General features: G+C 39.3%; 1 protein-coding gene across 3 annotated transcripts; it reads right to left on the bottom strand.

Moving 5' to 3' along the window:
• Positions 1-780: 780 nt before the first annotated feature.
• CFAP298 (cilia and flagella associated protein 298) lies at positions 781-17,702 on the bottom strand. Of its 3 annotated transcripts, none has more exons than XM_074214108.1 (7): positions 17,256-17,702; positions 11,916-12,083; positions 9,134-9,201; positions 8,213-8,371; positions 2,862-2,993; positions 1,299-1,394; positions 781-968 (listed from the first exon to the last, which is right to left on the bottom strand). In XM_074214108.1, exons 1-7 carry the CDS (start codon positions 17,392-17,394, stop codon positions 858-860), a joined length of 873 nt encoding a protein of 290 aa, XP_074070209.1. In that variant the 5' UTR covers positions 17,395-17,702; the 3' UTR covers positions 781-857. The 3 variants fall into 3 exon arrangements, with proteins under 3 accessions (XP_074070209.1, XP_074070210.1, XP_074070211.1); XM_074214109.1 differs by lacking the exon at positions 17,256-17,702 and adding an exon at positions 16,666-17,007; XM_074214110.1 differs by lacking the exon at positions 17,256-17,702 and adding an exon at positions 16,659-17,004.
• Positions 17,703-18,391: the final 689 nt, after the last annotated feature.

Here is an 18,391-nt window from a genome sequence, read left to right as displayed (position 1 = left end):
ACCTAGAAAAGTTTGGAACTGATAATGAGTTAAGTGAACAGAACCAGGAGAACACTGCACATAGTACCAATAACACTGTGTGATGATCAGCCTGGCTCTTCTCCACATAATAATCCAAGACAATTCCAAGACTCGTGAGGGAAAATGTTGTTCACATCCAAAGAAAGAACTAGGGAGGTCTGAAGGCAGATCAAAGCCTACTATTTTCACTTTTGTTTTTTTCTTTCCTGTGACTTTTCCAGGTGTTCTGATTTTTCTTTCACTAATATGAAAATATATTTAACTTGATTGGATATGTATAACCTATATTAGATTGCTTGCTGTCTTGGGGAGAGGGGGAGGGAAGGAGAAAAAAAACTTGAACCTTAAAATTTAGTTTTTGAGCAGGGATTCTTAACCTGGGGAATATGAACTTGCTATTGTATGTCAGAAGTTGGATTGTGACCCAGTTCTTCAGCTTCAATGCTATCTCCTCCAAGAATTCTTCTCTGATCTATTTATTTAATTTTGTTTCCTATTAGTCTGTTAAGTTCCCTAATGATGCCCCGCCCCCACAGAGCTTAGTAAGTACTAAGTATCCAATAAATATTTTTTGAATAAACTAATTTTTCAAGAATCATCTACTAAACAAGTCAGGAAGAGAAATAAAAAAACTGTAGAACTAGAAAAATTAAATGTTAATTTTGGAAGTAGACAAAATGCAAATTTAAAGATTTATTATTCATAAATTTTAAAATAATTCATATTTTAAATTCTAGGCTAAACAACTTGAAATCTAAATTTCCTAGTCATACAGCTTTTATTAACAGTGAAAGACCAGTTAATTTTTAAAAATAATATTAACTCAATAAGGAATTTCATCTTGGTCTCCACTTTATATCTTTTACACCATGAAAATGTTTCTTTAAAGCAGTGTTGTCTGCCCATGTAGAATCTAGACAGGAGTCATCATCATTTTCTTCCAATTTCTGGAAAAAAAAAAGTTTTTACTTTAAGTACTTTAGAAAGATACTTAATAAAGTATAAGAAAGAATAGAAAATGGTGCTTGGTGCTCTCCCTAAGGCTCTACTCGGACAACTTCACATTCAGATTCCAAGGTTTCTGAGAGTTGTAAAAGGGGAGCTCATATACAAAGGAAAACAGTTTTGAGTTCCTTGATCTTCCCCTTTTTCCAAACTCCAAACATCTGAGAACATTCTTATGCATATTGCTATCCCTCTACCACAGTTGATCATGGGAAAAGAATTTGATTTCTAACCTACTACTAGACTTCTGATAAAAGCCTATTTTGTGTTACCTTGAGTTCCTCCTGCCTTTTGTAGTAATACAGCATCATCTGTTTTTGTTCTTCACTGCTTATAACAGGTTCCCTGGCTGGAGCTCCTTGACCTTTCTGTTGAAATATGGAAAAGGGTAAAATTCATATTAAAGTAAAATTTACTTCTATTTCATTGAGTCTGAGATCTCATAGATGGAGATAAAACTGCAAGGTTCTTGTTCACATCCTTCCATAAAATCCTTCCCAGAGGCTCTCTCCTCATGGTGTTGAAGGCCTTCTTCCCCTCTAGAGCAGGTGTGTCCAACTCACAGCTCTCATCATTTGAACATTATTACATTTTATTATACCCATTGCTAAAAATGGGTTATATTTATAGTCATAAATAAATATTAAATTCTATATGTGGCACTTGCCAAGTTTGTGTTGTGTGGTGTGACCCAAAAGAGCTAAAAGATTAGACATCCATACTCTAAAGTCTAGAACTTTTCACATTCTCTGTACACAATGTAACAGTCGTTGAATGGTCTACTGATTGTCTCTGGTGCCTGTCAGTCCACCTCCTTTTCCTTCACTTGTCTATGACCTGGAATCCTGATACTGACTAATCATATATTTCTTGAATGCTTTTTGTGCCTCATTTCTTAGCATTCTCTACAAAAGTGTGGCAGTGTGGTACATAGTAAAGTATCTTTAAATGATCTTTACTGAAAACTAAACTTTGTTAGTGGGTCAGTAGGATTTGCATTTAGTATCAGAAGAATTTAGTTCAAAACCCATTTCTTGCACCTAAAATAAGCAAGTTTGTTTTCTTCTTTGGGCCTCAATATCTCCACTTGTAAAATGAAGGGACTAGGATAAGTGACTATCTGGATCCCTTCTCAGCCCTAAGTTTCTTGGATTCTTGAGGAAATCACTCAGTCTAGCACTAGGAGTTGCCCTGAAATAAAACAATTAGATGAAGTCATTGCAGGGACTGCACCTGCAGGTATTGGGGGGGAGGGGGGAGATGGATTTATGGCAACCTTAGTCTTTGGGGAAGGTTTAAAATTGATTCACAGGATCAAAGATTTAAAGTTAACAAGGATCTGATCTTCTTGCCTCTGAAAGCAGCTCTCTTCCCCTATCAGGGCAAGGTCAACAACTGTCCTCAGGACAGGAGTCATATGACTTTTTCAAGAGCGAAATGGTCCTTCTGATCTCCATCAATCTATTTCAGGAGCTTGGAGCACACTGATGTGCTAATCAGTTTAACAGTTTTGAAAAATGTCACCAAACATTCTCAACCCTTCATTAGGTTTTTGCCATAGTGCCCACATTTTCTATTTTAAATAATATTTTTATTTTCCTACAGAATGCAAAAAAAGTAACGTAAAAGTTACTCTAAGCTACTTTTATACTTTCCTTTTCTACTTTTGAAAGTGAGCATAATAAATATTATGTACACTTATTTTAATACCTTGGGCCTATAAAAATTTTATTTGCATCACTGATTTAAAAAGCTCAGATTTATTATAACTTTTCACCAGTTAGAAAGTAACAACCAGTCAAAGTTAAAATGTAAAAGTAATATAAAGTACTTACTTGCTGAAGTTTGACAATGATTTTAGTTTTCTCATTTTTCCCCACATAGTCTGAAAGTTTTTGATTTCTTTTTAACTCCTTTGCTGCCCACCACAATTGTGCTTCTGATTCATCAATGACCTGAAGTCCAGCCTGTAATGAATTAAAAGAATCAGTTTTATCAGCTTTAAGATAAAACAAAAGAGCTAAGAAAATGCACTCCCACCACATTTTTCTTAGATGAGGAAGATCATGGTTAGGGAACATACTGCAAATACTCTCAGACTCAACTAATGTGTTGGTGATTTTGCTAAACTGTTTTTTGTTTTGCCTTTTAAAATTCTTTGTTATAAGGAATGACTCTGATATGAGAGATATTAATTAGCTGGAGGTGATTAAAAAACAAAAAGATATTTACTTTTAAGAAAAGATTCAACTTTGGGCTGCCACACTGTTCAAATATACATTATCAAGTTTTCAAACACAGCACAGCTTGGCTCATATATCACTCTGAACAAACACCAAACTGGAGATAACAAAAATCCTGACTTTTTGCCAGCATCAAAAAAACTCATTATTTCAGCTCTTCAAACTCACTGTTCAAACTCATGAGCATCAATTTCCTGATTTGCAGCCCCTTTTCATGTTAATTAACTATCCTAAGGTAACAGAGAAGTCTGTGTATACACACACACACACACACACACACACACATTTGAGAGAGCCTGGAGATCACAGAAAAAGGTTCAACTCTCAGCCTGGTTATTCAGCTACATGACCCGAGGCAAGTCACTTTCTCTGAACTTCAGTTTTCTCATCTTTAAAATGGGGATAATTATAGTTCCTATCTCACAGGATTGTTAGGAAAGCATTTAGTTAACCTCATCAATGGTTGTCATCTTTGACTTGCAGACTTCTCAGATATGACATAGGATCATTTAAAACTAGGCTATTTTTCCAATCACGAACAAAGGGGTGGTTCCAATCTTTTTTACATTTTTTTGAGGAGCAGGTTCCTCCATCTCAAACTTCAGGGTCCCCTTCCCTGGCAGCTGACTGATATAGTAGCTTTGACCCTCTGCAGGAACAGGGACCCTGGTATGTAACCCCCCAATCACAACCCCTGTCAATTTTGAGTCTTTAAGGAACCAGTGCTGACTTTGGGATATTAAACAAAACATGTCTAACTATTAGGAGGAGAAAGCCCCCAAGTTCCTTCCCCATGAAGAGGAGGGAGGGACACTGAGTCACATAAGATCTCTCAGGAATGACTGGTTAAAGAAGACCCAGTTCTACAATTTTTAACTATGAACCTCTATAATTCCCTTTAACCACTCACTACTTGGTTACACCATTGACCCTTTTATCATTAGTAGGGCCTGAAATTCAAGACCTCAAACTTGAAATTTTTTTTCTGGTAACTCCTGTCCTTCAGGTAATCCCTTTCATTCCTACCAGTTTGTCGGCATTGTGGGAAGAAATCATGAGACCATTGTCAGTTTGTGCTATTTAACTCCAACTGAGTCTTCACTGTCACTTGGCAGTATCTTCATCCCCCTCTTATCTACCTTCTCTCATACTTCTAGGTCTATTCTAGTTTTCAGGGAGGCTGATACTTGGGTTAGCTTTGTCCCTTTTTTCTTCTAAGATGCTTTTTTACTATTTTAATTCTTTCCTCCAGAGCTTTTATTTCATTTTGTCTTTTGCTTCATTTCTTCTACATATTCATATAGTTCTTGATGAACATCAAATTTTCTATTTTGAGTCACTACTTACAGTGGTTATGGAGTTACTTTCTCCTTCTAGACTAGATGTTGGGACATTTCCAGACTATAATAATTTTTAATACTGGTCAAGTGTTTTTCCTGGTTTTAATTCCTGAACTGGCGTTTCATTCCTGGGCCAGGCTCCATTCCCTGCTATGGTTTTGGGCAGGGTGGTTGCTCCTGATTGTTCTTGCCTTGGGCTTCTGCAGTGTTCTCATCTTACAGTTTAGCCACCTCCTTTCCCTACTTCACTGGATCTTAAGAGTATTGGATTTTGAAGGCCCTCTAATGGAGGACAGAGTGCTAGGGAAACTCAGAACCCCTGGGCATCTGGCCTGTCCTGGTCTGAGAACTGTCATAACCAGACTGGTAGTTTCTAAGATGTGCAGCATTGCTATTGCTCATCTGAGACAGCATACTTGAAAATATGAAGACAAGTATGATGAAAATGCTGGGGAAATTCAGAAGCTGCTAAATGAAAAAGAAATAGACAGGGTTTTATTAGTAGGAAAGTTAATGTGTCTTTAAGAAGGTAGTGTTTTGGGGGCGGCTAGGTGGTGTAGTGGATAAAGTACTGGCCTTGGAGTCAGGAGTACCTGGGTTCAAATCCGCTCTCAGACACTTAATAATTACCTAGCTGTATGGCCTTGGGCAAGCCACTTAACCCCATTTGCCTTGCAAAAATCTAAAAAAACCCCCCAAAAACAAAAAGATAGTGTTTTTAACTCCATCAAAAGTAAAGAGCCTTGCAAAGCTTAGAGAGGTGTAGTATTCTTGGCTCAGTAGATCAAATTCAGTTTTACTAAAGATATTAACAATCCAAAGTGTTTTTTTGATGCCTTGAAGGCTATTTATGGGTCAACAACTTGTGGCGCAACTCAACTACTCAGTAATGTTGGAGCCTCGTTGATTAGTGATCTTGGAGAGACAAACATTTCCATAGGGTTCTCAACATAGTAATCAATCTAAAGCTGAAGTCATTGACCTCAGGTTTAAGCCAATCCCTCTTTAGCCAATTTCCAATTAAAGAGTTTTGAATGCCATTAGACTCCTCACATGTGGCAAAGCACTCGACTCTATTTCAGCTGAGATAAAGGTGATGGAAATTTTCTGGGTGATATGGTAAGAGGAAGTTATTCCCCAAGCGTTCAAGGATGCCTTCACTGTTCATCTCTATATAGGAAAAGGAAATAGGTTGTCCTGTGACAATTATAGGGATATCACTTTCTTTTAGTCATTGCCAAAGTCCTCCTAAATAGGTTGAGCCTTCATTAGGAAGATGGTCAGCTTCCTGAGAGGCAGAGTGACTTCAAAAAGGACTAAGAATAACTGATATAGGGTTTGCTGCCTGACAACTCCAGGAGAAAAACAATGGTCTACATATAATACAATATTGACTTGTCCGTAGCCTTTGGTACTGTCAGTCTTGAAGGCTTATGGAAAATCATAGTAAATTTAGTTGCCTCAAGAAGCTTATCAGTATTGTATATCAATTTCATGATGTCATGCTGAAAACAGATGATGCTCTTATACTTTTCCAGTTACCAATGGAGTAAAGCAAGGCTATATGCTTGCTCCCTTGCATGATGTTTTCAGCGATACTGTAGGAAAATTTCAGGGAGGATGGAAATGGCATTCTGCCCTGAGAGTAAATTATTTAACTTGAAAAGGCTACAAAGCCATGACTGAAGTGGAGGGAGAGTTGGTGTGCAACTTTCTGTTTGCAGATGATTGTGCACTCGATGAAACCTCAGAACCTGAGATGCAATAAAGTATGGATTGATTTTCTGTGACTTGTGCTAATTTTGGTCTGATAATTGGCACCAAGAAAGGATAGGTTCTCCACCTGCCAGCATTACCTGTGGAACCATCAGTTATAACAAATGGAGATATTTTGAATATTGTGCTTTGGCAGTGTACTTTCCATTGGTGTACTTAAGATGATGAGGTTGATGCATTTGTTGCCAGAGCAAGTCAATGTTTAGGAGGCTCCAAAGGAAAGTTGTGGAAAAACAGCAGCATTAGACTATAACTACCAAACTGAAGGTCTAAATTGTGCTGACCTCATTGCTGTCTGCCTGTGAAACCTGGATAGTGTACCAGTGCCATGCCAGGAAACCAAACCACTTCCATTTCAATTGTCTTATGAAGATTCTGAAGGAGATATATGAGTATTGGATACAGTATCCTGGCCAAAGTCCATTAACTCTCAGTAGATGAGTTGGTTTCAAACTTTATTTAAAAATACTGCAGTCATAAACTTCCTCTACTTCTCTTAACAACTAAAAACAATTTTAGTTTTCTTCATTCATCTCTTTATTTCTTGTTATTCAGGAGGAAGAAAAGTTCCTTCCCTCTCTATTTGTTCCTTTGGGTTCAGATAATTTCCACTTTTCATTAACCCTGTTTACCGCCAAATTCCTAGAAAAAGCAGCCTTTATTCACTGACATCTTTGATCCTAAACAATATGTTTTATGCTTCCACTACTTTTCTTTCAAATGTAATCAATAAGCACTAAATGGTATACCTCAATAGTTTTTCTCAATTTCTTCAAAACATTTGTAGGATGATGGCAATTACATTTTTCTTGATGAAATTTCTCCTCTTCTGGTTTTATTCTGTTTCTCTATTTACTGCTAACTTCTGCTTCTTCACAGGGGCATTTCCACTTCCCATTCCTTCTGTATAGTTATTTTTTTCAAGATCCTGTTTTATGAACTTTTCTCTTCCTCCTGAATTTCTAATTTTGGTTGATGTCACAAATACATTTTCCCGTTATCTAGGTTTCAAAACTTGGAACCCTTCTGATGATTTCCTTTCCCTGCTCTTCCTTCATACACCTGGTCAGTCACAAAGAATAAGATTCTAGTCTGAATTATCTTTTGCTAGGTCTCCTATTTCTATTACCAAAGGAACCACACTCAGATATGCATGAGCTTTTGCCTAGCCTATTCCCAGTCTCCTTGACGCTCCTCTTGTCCTCCTTCAGTCTATTCTGTGCACTGCTGCTAAAGAGTGATGTAATGAATGCACAGTTTTGATCAAGTCAAAAACTGTTAGTATCTCCTTCTTGTCTGTACTGATCATACTAGAGAATAGTTTCCTCCAATCTCACTCCAAATTCTAGTGTGCATTTTAAAACTCTCATGAGTGTATCACATTTTAATTTGTATTATATAGTTATTTGCATACATGCTATTTCTCTTACTAAATTTAAATTGTAAGTATCTTCACAGTAAGGGACAGTATCTTACCACCTTTGTATGCCACAAAAATCTAGTACTGTATGTAAAAGATGTTTAAATAAATTCCTTCTGATCACATTTACAAAGTGTCCCAAAAGTCTTGATGCAGTTTTAGGCATTAATATTAAATTTGTCTAAAGTAAATAATTATTAATAAGTATTAAAGCTTAAAACTGCACTAAGACTTTCTGGGACAAATTGTATTTCAGAAGCCAAAGTGATAAATTTTTAAACCCCTTCTAAGTTGGGATTATTAAAAAAAAAGTGTAAAGTATAACATGGTTCTTATATTTTATAAATAATTCTATTTCCTTTTTCAAATAAATAAATAAATCTCTTGCAGACATGATAACTACATACATGAGTTCCTGACAAATCTTCTTTATTTTCAAACTCCATTCTAATCGGATCATATGGTGGCAATCCCATTGGATAAACAATCATTACAGCTCCTCGAAGCTGGTCCAATGCATCTTTCACCATCTCCTTAGTAACACATACATTAGCCTGCACTTGTTTCTGAAATTGAGCAAACATTATTACTTAAGCTAATACAAATATAAACAAAATAATCGCTTATATTTTAATGACTTTTGTATTCAATAAAAAAAGTAGAAATAAAAAGTAAAGAGAAATAGCTTAAAACCCCCAGTTTCATTAGGGAAAAAAAATGCCGTAACTTTTTCCTTCCAGATTCTCAAATGTTTTTCCATCTGAAAAACAAATCCACGCTAATATTAAGATTAATGTCTTTATCCCATTAAAACAATTTAAATAAGGCTGAACAAATAGAAGATTACTCTGATTACTATTTTAAACTTCTCATTAACACTTAAGAAATTTTTAAAAATTTGTATTAATCCATATTTGTCTTACTGACAAACTACACATTTACCAAAAATAAAAGAAATACCTCTAAACTGTAGGGGTTGGATATGGGATAAATAGTTATAAGTATGAAAATAGCAGGCTAGAGAACACTCATAACATTTTTTGGAATTTTTTATTTTAAAAAATTTATTTTTAGTTCCAAATTCTCTCCCTCCCTGGATCCCTTCCCCATCTCAATGAGAATATAACTATTATATACTTGGAAGTCATGCAGAATATATTTCTACATTAGCCGTATTATGAAAAGAAGGCAAGAAAAAAAGACTTCACTCTGTACTTATCAATTCTTATCATTTCTTGTTTTATCTAAAGTTCATAAGCAAAAAGATAAATCCAAAAGATGGATTTTGGAGCATTTCAGATTGGAAAGATTAGAAGATGTGATATTACCTTCGATATTAGTGCTTTAGCTTCTTCTATAGTTTTCTTCAACACTTGCATCATTTTTTCATTTGGCGCTTAAAAAAAAGAAGTGATAAGATTATGAGATTTAAATACATTGCATGCTTTAATTCTAACTAGTGGCAATCTAGTAGCATGACAGTTTTGTTGCTTGACCTTTGTTCTTTAAGAAAACATGACATCAGTGATGTCATGACATGCAAGTGAATTGGATTTAAGTGAGGTGGGCTATGCAAAGTCAGCAGCCTCACTTTCTTCTCCAGAAATCAGTTGGATTTAGTGACAGATATGGATTAGAATAACTGGAGATAGCACTGGATGCAATGGGAGACTTTGGTCTTTTTAAAAAGTCTTTCACAATCATAGTTTGACTTGAGGCAACATCCACTCAGTGATTAAGGCTAGGTGAGAAAAATGAGGCAAAGATGTCAAGAATGACCACTTTTACTGAGACAAAAAAACCAATTGGGAGCCAAGAACCATCAAGGTTTCTCTATGAATAAGGCACGGAAGAAAGAAATGAGGCAAAGATTATTTGCATAGTCAAAAAAAATCATTTCAAAAGGGAAAAATTCTCAAGGATTCTGAAAAATAGGGTAATCTCTAGTTATCCTGATTCATATCTGGTCACTGGACCCAGATGGCTCTGGAGGAGAAAGTGAGGCTGGTAAAGCACCCCCTTCACTTAATCAATTCATTTGCATGGCATGGCATCATTTCCCTTAAAGAAAGAAGGGGTATAACTTCTGTGAAATAGGAGCAGCCCCACTGCTAGAAGGCTGGGTTACACTGTTCCCATCTCTCCCTCCCTCCTTTCCTTCCCTTCTTTCTTTCCTCTCCTTACATGTGGATGCTCTGTCCAAAGTCTTGATAAGATTTCTTGGAGTTTACAATTGTAAGGCCCCAAATCACTTTTGACTGTCCTTGATTGGCCAAGAACAGACCTCAGGCCAAGCTCACTTGGTCATTGTTTGGGCCCTGATTGGCTGAGTAAATATAAATAGCAACTGTAAATAATGAATTTTAAAAGCAGATTCAAGAAGGTGATATAAGCTCAATAGCTAGACAAAGACAGGATCCCTTCATAATTATAGTTTTCAGGTGGCGCTAGCTAGAGCTGGGTGATGCAGTGGTACAGAGCACCAGCCCTGACATCAGGAATTCAAATCTGGCCTCAGATACTTAATAATCACCTAGCTGTGTGATCTTGGGCAAGTTGCTTAACCCCATTGCCTTGTCAAAAAGAAAAAATGAAAAAAAAATTAGAGCACAATTATAGTTTTTTCTACAAAATGGCAAACTTTGAGAAGCAATGATATAGAGGAAGATTTGTAGGCTAAAAAATGGCAAACAGGGAGAATAGTCAGGACATTTAAAATTTCAGTTGAGAAACCAAGAGAAATGAGAAAACAAGTTAAACCCTCATATATCAATCAACTGCATACAGAATATTTGTGACATGCAGTTTTATCCCAAAAGGTGGAAACCAATTTAAAACAATCTCTGCTTAAAGACTATGAAAAACGAGTTGTTTTAACTGGCTTTCCTTAAGAATTAGTAGTCTTTCTGAACTTAACTTCTTTTTTTGCTAGGGTGAACTACCTGTCTCCAAACAGAGAGCAAATTTATAGATGAACAGGTAGAAAATGAAAGGACCCAATAATAGTACCCTTCACCAGACTGAAAGCTCCCTGCATACAGAGATCAGTCTTCTTTTCAAACTTTGGATCACCTCAGCTGTATGCAATGTCTTGCATATAGTAGGCACATAAATGTTTGTATAATTTATACATGTATATATAATGGATATAATGCTTCTACCATTACGAGTTTTCAAAGGTCATTTTAGTAGGACTCTCTAAAAAAGGCCCATATCTCCAATTTCCATAGCCTTCTATAGCCTTCAAAGAACAAAGTTTACACAACAGATGCTTAACAAATACTTAAAAGATTTACACCTCCATCTCTCAGGTATTAAGAGGATAACTGCATTTCACATATGATTAAGGGTTAAAGAGTCGTCTCTATAAAGTGCTGGATTACAGAGAGAGATGACTCTTCACAATAAAGTAGGGCTAAATATATTTACATTCTTCTTCCTATTTCTATACTATCAAGAGGCCATTTAAATAAACTCAGAATTCTTCAAATCTTTTTTTAAAATTTTATTTATTTAAGGCAGTGGCATTAAAGTAACCACTGGGCCAGGCAATTATTAAGTGTCTAAGGCTGGATTTGAACTTAGGTCCTCCCGACTCCAGGGCTGAATTCTGCAAATCTTAGGTTTTTGCAAGGCAAATGGGGTTAAGTGGTTTGACCAAGGCTACACAGTTACATAATTATTAAGTGTCTGAGGCTGGATTTGAACTCAGGTACTCCTGACTCCAGGGCTGGCGCTCTGTCCATTGTACCACCTAGCTGCCCCAAATTCTGCAAATCTTAATAGAATTTAAATCTCAAAATTCCCCTCCTAAATATTGCTCCAAATTATATTTATGATACACCTGTCATTCTATAATGAAAAGAACTCTTGGGTTACACTTGTCTAATCCTGTGTATTATTAGAATTGTGTCTTAATATATATGTGTCCACATAAAATTAAGTTTGTGCTTGCCAATTTGTGTTGAAATATTAAGATCATTTTTCAATGGAAAAATAATGAAGTTCTACATTTTTCTTTTTCTTTATTTTTTATATTCTCTAATTTTCAATATTGCCCAGATTTACTCATACACATAGAAGAAAAAAAGTTATTTATGGCTTGATTACCATGACCATTTCTTCGTCCAATTTCATCCTTCTTGAACACTGATCCCCCACTTGGAACACATTTTTCAGCCCATTCATCCTTTAATTTCAGCTCCTCAATTTGTTCATCTGTCAGTCCTTGCATATTAGGTGGTAGAAATATTCCATGTTCTGCTAGTTGTTCCATTTCTTGAAATATGGAAAAAAGAGAAAATTAGAAAACTTATTTCAGAGCTATATTGCTATCACCACCACATATCTGAATAACAGTTAACTAAAAACTTTCAGATACAGTCTCATTTGGTTTCCACAGTAACACTATGACGTTATCATGGTTCTCACTATCCTGCATTGTACAGAAGAAAAAAAATCTAAGGTTCAATGAGAATAATAGATGTGTCTAAGGTTACAAAGTCAGAAATAAATGAGCTAAACTCCTAGTCTAGAATTCTATCTTAAGTTTGTGAATGCCTTTTTCCATATACTTTTCTTAGAATTCTAAATTTAAAGAGAATGTAAAGATCATCCAATCCAATCACCCACCAGCAGATGCTGAAATCTGTTGATTTATATCCAACTCCTGCCTGACTATTTCATAACAGAGAATTACAGTTTAGTAGAACTGCAAATTTACTTTTGATCAGCTCTAATTATTATAGTTTTTCTTTATAATGAATTGTAATCTGTCTCTTTGACTTACAACTGCAAAAAAACAACTACAACTGGAGCTTGAAAGCTTTGTCAGGATGATGGAAAAAAGGGGACAACTCTGAAAGAGAAACTGAGGATTATCAGTATCCCCCAAAACATTTAACATAGTCTGCTGTACAAGAAATTGGAAAAAAAAAACCCTCCACAAATAAAAGGTAGTCTAATGACCACATTTAGCAAATTGTGCAAGATGCCCCCAGAAATGAAATGGATTGCAGCACAATCAATTCAAGCACTACATTCAATTCATTCAGATGTGATAGCATTAACTTTCAATTTACAAGACCAAAGAACAGTAAAGAATAAGTAAAAAAAAATCACATATTAAAACTAAAAAAAAAAGCAGTAATTAAAAAGCAGTTTTTAAAACTGCTATGTAGAGGATTTTCACCCAAGAGGAAGGAAAGAATGTAGTAAAGGCACAAAGACAAGGAAAGGTGATGACTAAAATAAGGGGCATTACAAAGCAGAACAATTTGGCTACAAAACAGAATGTGAGAATAAAAGTACAACTTAAAGCTAGAAAGATAAACCAGAGCCTGGTTACATATAAGAAATATGTTTTGGCAGTGGAGGGGCATGGTCAACATATTGTGCAAATAATTTTACTAATGCAATGTGAATGATGGATAGACTACAGACAAGAAGATAAGTTTGGAGATTATTGTAACAGCTCAGGTAAGAAGTGATGAGGGCTGGAGCTAGAGTAGTGATGATGTGAATGGAAAAAAATATGAAAGTGGAGTGTATTTATCTGACTTTGCAGCTGAATTTCTCTGATGTGTTCCTCCTGTGGAAGGTGAATTCCTTGGGAGAAGACATTCTTCCTTTTCAGCACAATATTCTATGCATTTACAAAGTACTTATCATATGCTTTTTTCTACTCAGGTTAAAGACTGGAATAACATTTGAGCTCTTTTCCAACTCTGAAATCACGAGATAGGACTTGGCATCTGATTAAAAGTTGAAGGGTAAGGGGGCGGCTAGGTGGCGCAGTGGATAGAGCACCGGCCTTGGAGTCAGGAGTACCTGGGTTCAAATCCGGTCTCAGACACTTATTACCTAGCTGTGTGCCCTTGGGCAAGCCATTTAACCCCACTGCCTTGAAAAATCTAAAAAAAAAAAAAAAAAAAGTTGAGGGGTAAGATGGGGAGAGGAGAGACAAGACAGTAACAATATCTCTGAGAATGGAAACCTGGATGATGATGGTTAACATAGACAGAAAAGGGGAAATATGGAAGAACAGGAAGATCTGGAACTACAGGAAGATAAATAGAATGAAGTCTATTAGCCAATTTAATATCTGGCATCCAGGGGAAAATGCACTAGACATGGAATCAACTGACTTGGATTTGAAGCCTTGTCACCTACCCTGCAGAATTCTCAGTAAGTCAATTCACCTCTGTAGGATCAGTTTCCTCGTCTGTAAAGTGAGGGTTAGACTAAATGACATTTCAGTCCTGAATCTATGATCTTGATGTGCCCTTCTAGCCCTTAGGTTGGGACTTTTTCTGCTATCATCCAAGGGAAATTCTGGAGGGTAAGGAAGACAAGTTCTGTTCTGGATATGTTGAACTTGAAGTGCCTATGAGACCCCCGAGACGAAGATGCTGAGGTAGCATATCCTGAACATCTCTCATATCCATCTCCTTTTCTTCACTCTTTAGAAAAATGAATGTTTTATTATTTCACCAATGTAGCTTGTGCACAAAGAAGGGGCAGTACTGTTGTTCAGTCATTTCAATTGTGACTGACTCTTCATGACCTCATTTTAAGGTTTTCTTGGTAAAAATACTGGAGTGATTTGCCATTTCCTTCTCCAGTTCATTTTATAGATGAAGAGGGTTAAGTAACTTGCACAGGCTAACACAGCTAGTAAGTGAGGCCACATTTGAACTCAGTTCTCTCTCCACTGCGCTACTTAGCTATGCCAGGGGCAGCACAGTGGAAAAAGCAATGGCTCTGGTGTCAGATGACTCCAGGTTCATTAGCCTCCTTTGGCTTCCTCCAGAAGCCTCACTTTACAGACGAGGAAACTGTAATCCTACAGAGGCGAATTGACTTACTGAGAATTCTGCAGGGAAGGTGACAAGGCTTCAAATCCAAGTCCGCTGACTCCATGTCTAGTGCATTTTCCCCTGGATTGTAAAATGAGGGGTTTTGGATTCATTGGCGACTGAGATCTCTTGCAGCTCTACATCGATAACCCTGTGATCACCCTGGTTCAGGCCTTCATCATTGCTTGCATGGGTGATTACCACAGTTTAGTATCTCCCCTCTCTGATCAATCTATCTTGCAGTTATCCAAGTCATTCAGAAGCACTTACTCTGGGTCATGGTTGCTGCTAAGGGCTGGGAATACAAATAAATACAAGCAAGAAAGACAGTTCCTGCCCCTTTGTATACAGCAAAGTATACAAAGTAAACAAAGAGAAAACAATACCTAAAAGGAATGGGTGAGGAGAGAAAACAAAGTCAAAAGTAAAGTCTAAAGAGGAAGGCTTCTTTCAAATGGAGGCTCTGGGAAGAAATAACCAAAAAGAGAAAGGGTTTCAGGGTTGAGTGATCTTTCAGGGTCTAATCTAGTAGCCCAGAGAAGAAAGGAGTGAACAAGTGATGATTCTAAAACACTGGGCTAACAGTCCCTGCTCAAGAAGCTCTCACCTCCAGTATCAAATATTAACTTCCCACTTGGCATTTAAAGCTGTTCATCACTAGAGACAATCAAACTTTTCCTTCTAACTGTACATAACTGTACATAACTCCTCCTTCTTATTGTAGTCCTCAAACATAACACCCCCCCCCTTTGTGTATCTATTGGGGCTCTCCCCCAGCCTAGCACGAGTTCATTCTCTCAAGTACAAACTTTCCTTTAAAGTTCAATTCAAATACTACCTTCTGCAGGCCTTCGCTGACCCTCAGCATCTCCCAAATTACCTTGCATTCATTTTGTATATAATATGTGGATATGTTGTGACAACCAAGCTCCTTGAAAGAATGGACTGTTAAATTCTGGCTTTACTATCTCCAACTTCCAGCACAGTGACTAGCTATAACTGCTTATTAAATGTTTGTTTAATCAAATTGAATAGAATCAAAAATCTGGGTCTCATTAACTATCCAAACCACAGAATTCCATCCAATGTCACAACAGAGTTTAAACAGATCTTCTCTGGCAAAGTGACTCCAGTGCCTCCTTTTAAAACCTAGGACCCAATCTCAAGTCCTTTGTTTGGCCCCTTCCCAATTTTCTAACATTTTACTCTTACAATCTTCTTACATTTTATTCTCTTTCTGGAAAGATATGATTCAGTCACAGACCTTGCAGTTCTGGCCCCAGGCCTCTAGTCTGCAATACTTTTCCTCCTCACTCTTAGAATTGGCACCTTCCTTCACCACTCAGCTCAAACACCACCCTGGCCTCTTCCTCTCTGTTGCCAGTGCTTTCTTCACCATAGTTACCTTATTTACCTTGAACATAGCTTGCACCTATATGGCTCTAGCAGGTTTAGAATTGTTAGTGAAGAAGTGAGGGAATCTGGGTGGAAAATAACAGTCTTGGCTTCAGCTCACCTGAAAATTTTGAGAAGCATATCATCTCTCTCTCTTTATTCACCTTAGTACTAAAGACATTAAACAGGGGTAGGAACTCCAAGGAAGACATGCTTCCAGGATGACACTGAACTCTTATGGACAACCAATTTCAAATCTTTCAAATAGCTTACATCGTTCTATCTTGACCACAAGAACAGCACGACTCTTTATCTAGAATTCTGCCCTTTCCTTCTGGAGGAAGAATAGGTGACTTGCCCAGGGTCACACAGATAGTAAGTACCTGGGGCAGGATTTGAATTTGGGTCTTCCTGACTGAACCATCTCAACACCATCAAATGCGGCCTAAGTCTTCCTCTAGCATAACATTCTAGGTCCCGCTTTAACAAAGCCTGTCTCCTGGGCCTGGCACCGTCTCCTCCCTCATTTCTATCTCTTGGCATCCCTAATCCTCTTCAAGGTCCCGTCCAGGCACCAACTCCAACTTAAAATTTTTCTGACCTCCCACCTCTCAGTGGTAAGTGCTCTTCCATGTTCACATGAAACACATTTCTGTATATATTGCTATACATGGTTTTTCTTCCCAGGAGACCATAAAACTCTTCATTTCCTCTTTGTCTCCTCAGAACTTGACGCAGAACTGAGTCTTCAACAAAACACTTGTTTTGATTCAAGAAAGTTAACACCCATCAAAATTTAGTGTGGAAAAGGCCACAATGTAGATTTGAGACTCATCAACTGTTTTTCTGTAGATTTTGCAAGGCACTGGGGTTAAGCGGCTTGGCCAAGGCCACACGGCGAGGTCGTTATGGAGCGGCCGAGGCCGCATCTGAGCTCGGGTCCCGACTGCGGAGGACGCGTCCTGGCCCCGAGGCCGCCCCACTCACAGGAGCGCCCGGCAGGCCCTGCACCGGGCTGCGGCCGCCCCCCCCCGGGCGGCTCCACAGCGCGTCCCCCCCCCCCGCGGCTCCACAGCGCCCCCCCCCGGGCGGCTCCACAGCGCGTCCCCCCCCCCCGCGGCTCCACAGCGGCCCCCCCCCCCGCGCGGCTCCACAGCGCCCCCCCCCCGCCGCCCCCTCCGCGCACGCGCCGCGGTACCTGCGCAGAGGCGCTCCACCTTGAGCCTCCCATTGTAGATGGCGGTGACCAGGCGGCAGAGCTCCTGCACCGGGGAGCTCCCCGGCGCCTGCAGCAGGAACTGGCTCTCGTCGCCCCGCTTCACGTGCAGGTGAACCATCGCCGGCGCTGTCGGAGAGAAGACCCCCGGGAGTGAGGGAGGCGGGGCCGGCCCTCCTGCCCGGCGGGCCGCAGTGTGTCCAAGTGTTGGGGGCGTCCCCCGGAACTATCGGCTGTCAAAGGCGACCGCCTCTAACAAGCGGCCCCCGAGAGCGGGGGGCCTCGCGGGGCTCAGTCCCCTCCGCGTCTTCCCCGGCGGAGCTGTCGCCGCGGAAACCCACCGCCGTTACCGTCGCTTCAGCGTCCTCAAGCTCAGGAGCCGTCGCCGGGGAGACGCGCAGGCGCGGCTCCTCCCGGACCGCGGAAGTGACGCACACGACGCTCGGCCTGGCGCCCCGGCCCCGCCCCCTCGGCAGGCTTAGCGGCTATTGGCCGGTCCGAGGACCGGGGTTAGCGCCCGACTGCGGCTGCTCCGACTCCAGCCGGCACAGCTGGGAAGCAGCGGCACGACCTGATTGGCTACCCTGGAGGGAAGACCGACCGACACCCAGCCTATCGGGCTGGCCGTGAGCGCCGAAGGGCCAACACGTGCAGCACGCTGGCTGGATGCTAGCCTTGGCAGCTGAAAACAAATGTCTACTACCACCCAAGACCCGCTTCCCATTTGGGATTCAGCACAACTTTAGCTGTGTACACATCTGGCGAGGGCTTTTGGATCAACTGCCATCAACACGGAGAGCCTCGAATGAGAGAATGGGTGTAGCACCATGCACACCTTAAAACTCTGTAAATGCCATTTATTTCTCAGGAGGCCATAGGCCTAGATGGCCATCCTCGTGGTTCCAAATCTATGGTCTTAAGTTCTACAACATGTAGTTGCCTGATTTTTTTTTTTTTTTTGGCTCAACAAGCATAAAGTCTCTAACTCTAGATATGGCAACAAATGGACTGAATCCAGGATTTGGACTTCTGGTTGTGGAAATGACGATCCAGTATGAACAAAGCACGGGAGGGTCAATGCTGTCTAGGTCTAGTTGCTGGTGGAGAGCTCTGGCTCC

The sequence above is a fragment of the Macrotis lagotis genome, chromosome 1 (genome assembly GCF_037893015.1).
Source record: "Macrotis lagotis isolate mMagLag1 chromosome 1, bilby.v1.9.chrom.fasta, whole genome shotgun sequence".
NCBI lineage: Eukaryota > Metazoa > Chordata > Mammalia > Peramelemorphia > Peramelidae > Macrotis > Macrotis lagotis.
This window is presented reverse-complemented; position numbering and strand designations above follow the sequence as displayed.

What these genes read in the sequence shown, in the direction of transcription:
- CFAP298 (XM_074214108.1), bottom strand. Translation starts at nt 17,394, where the DNA reads ATGGTTCACCTGCACGTGAAGCGGGGCGACGAGAGCCAGTTCCTGCTG. An exon ending in GGTGGAGCGCCTCTGCGCAG is followed by an intron (nt 12,084 to 17,255) that starts GTACCGCGGCGC and finishes CCATATTTCAAG; the next exon opens with AAATGGAACAACTAGCAGAA. An exon ending in AAGATTTGTCAGGAACTCAT is followed by an intron (nt 2,994 to 8,212) that starts GTATGTAGTTAT and finishes AATTCATTACAG; the next exon opens with GCTGGACTTCAGGTCATTGA.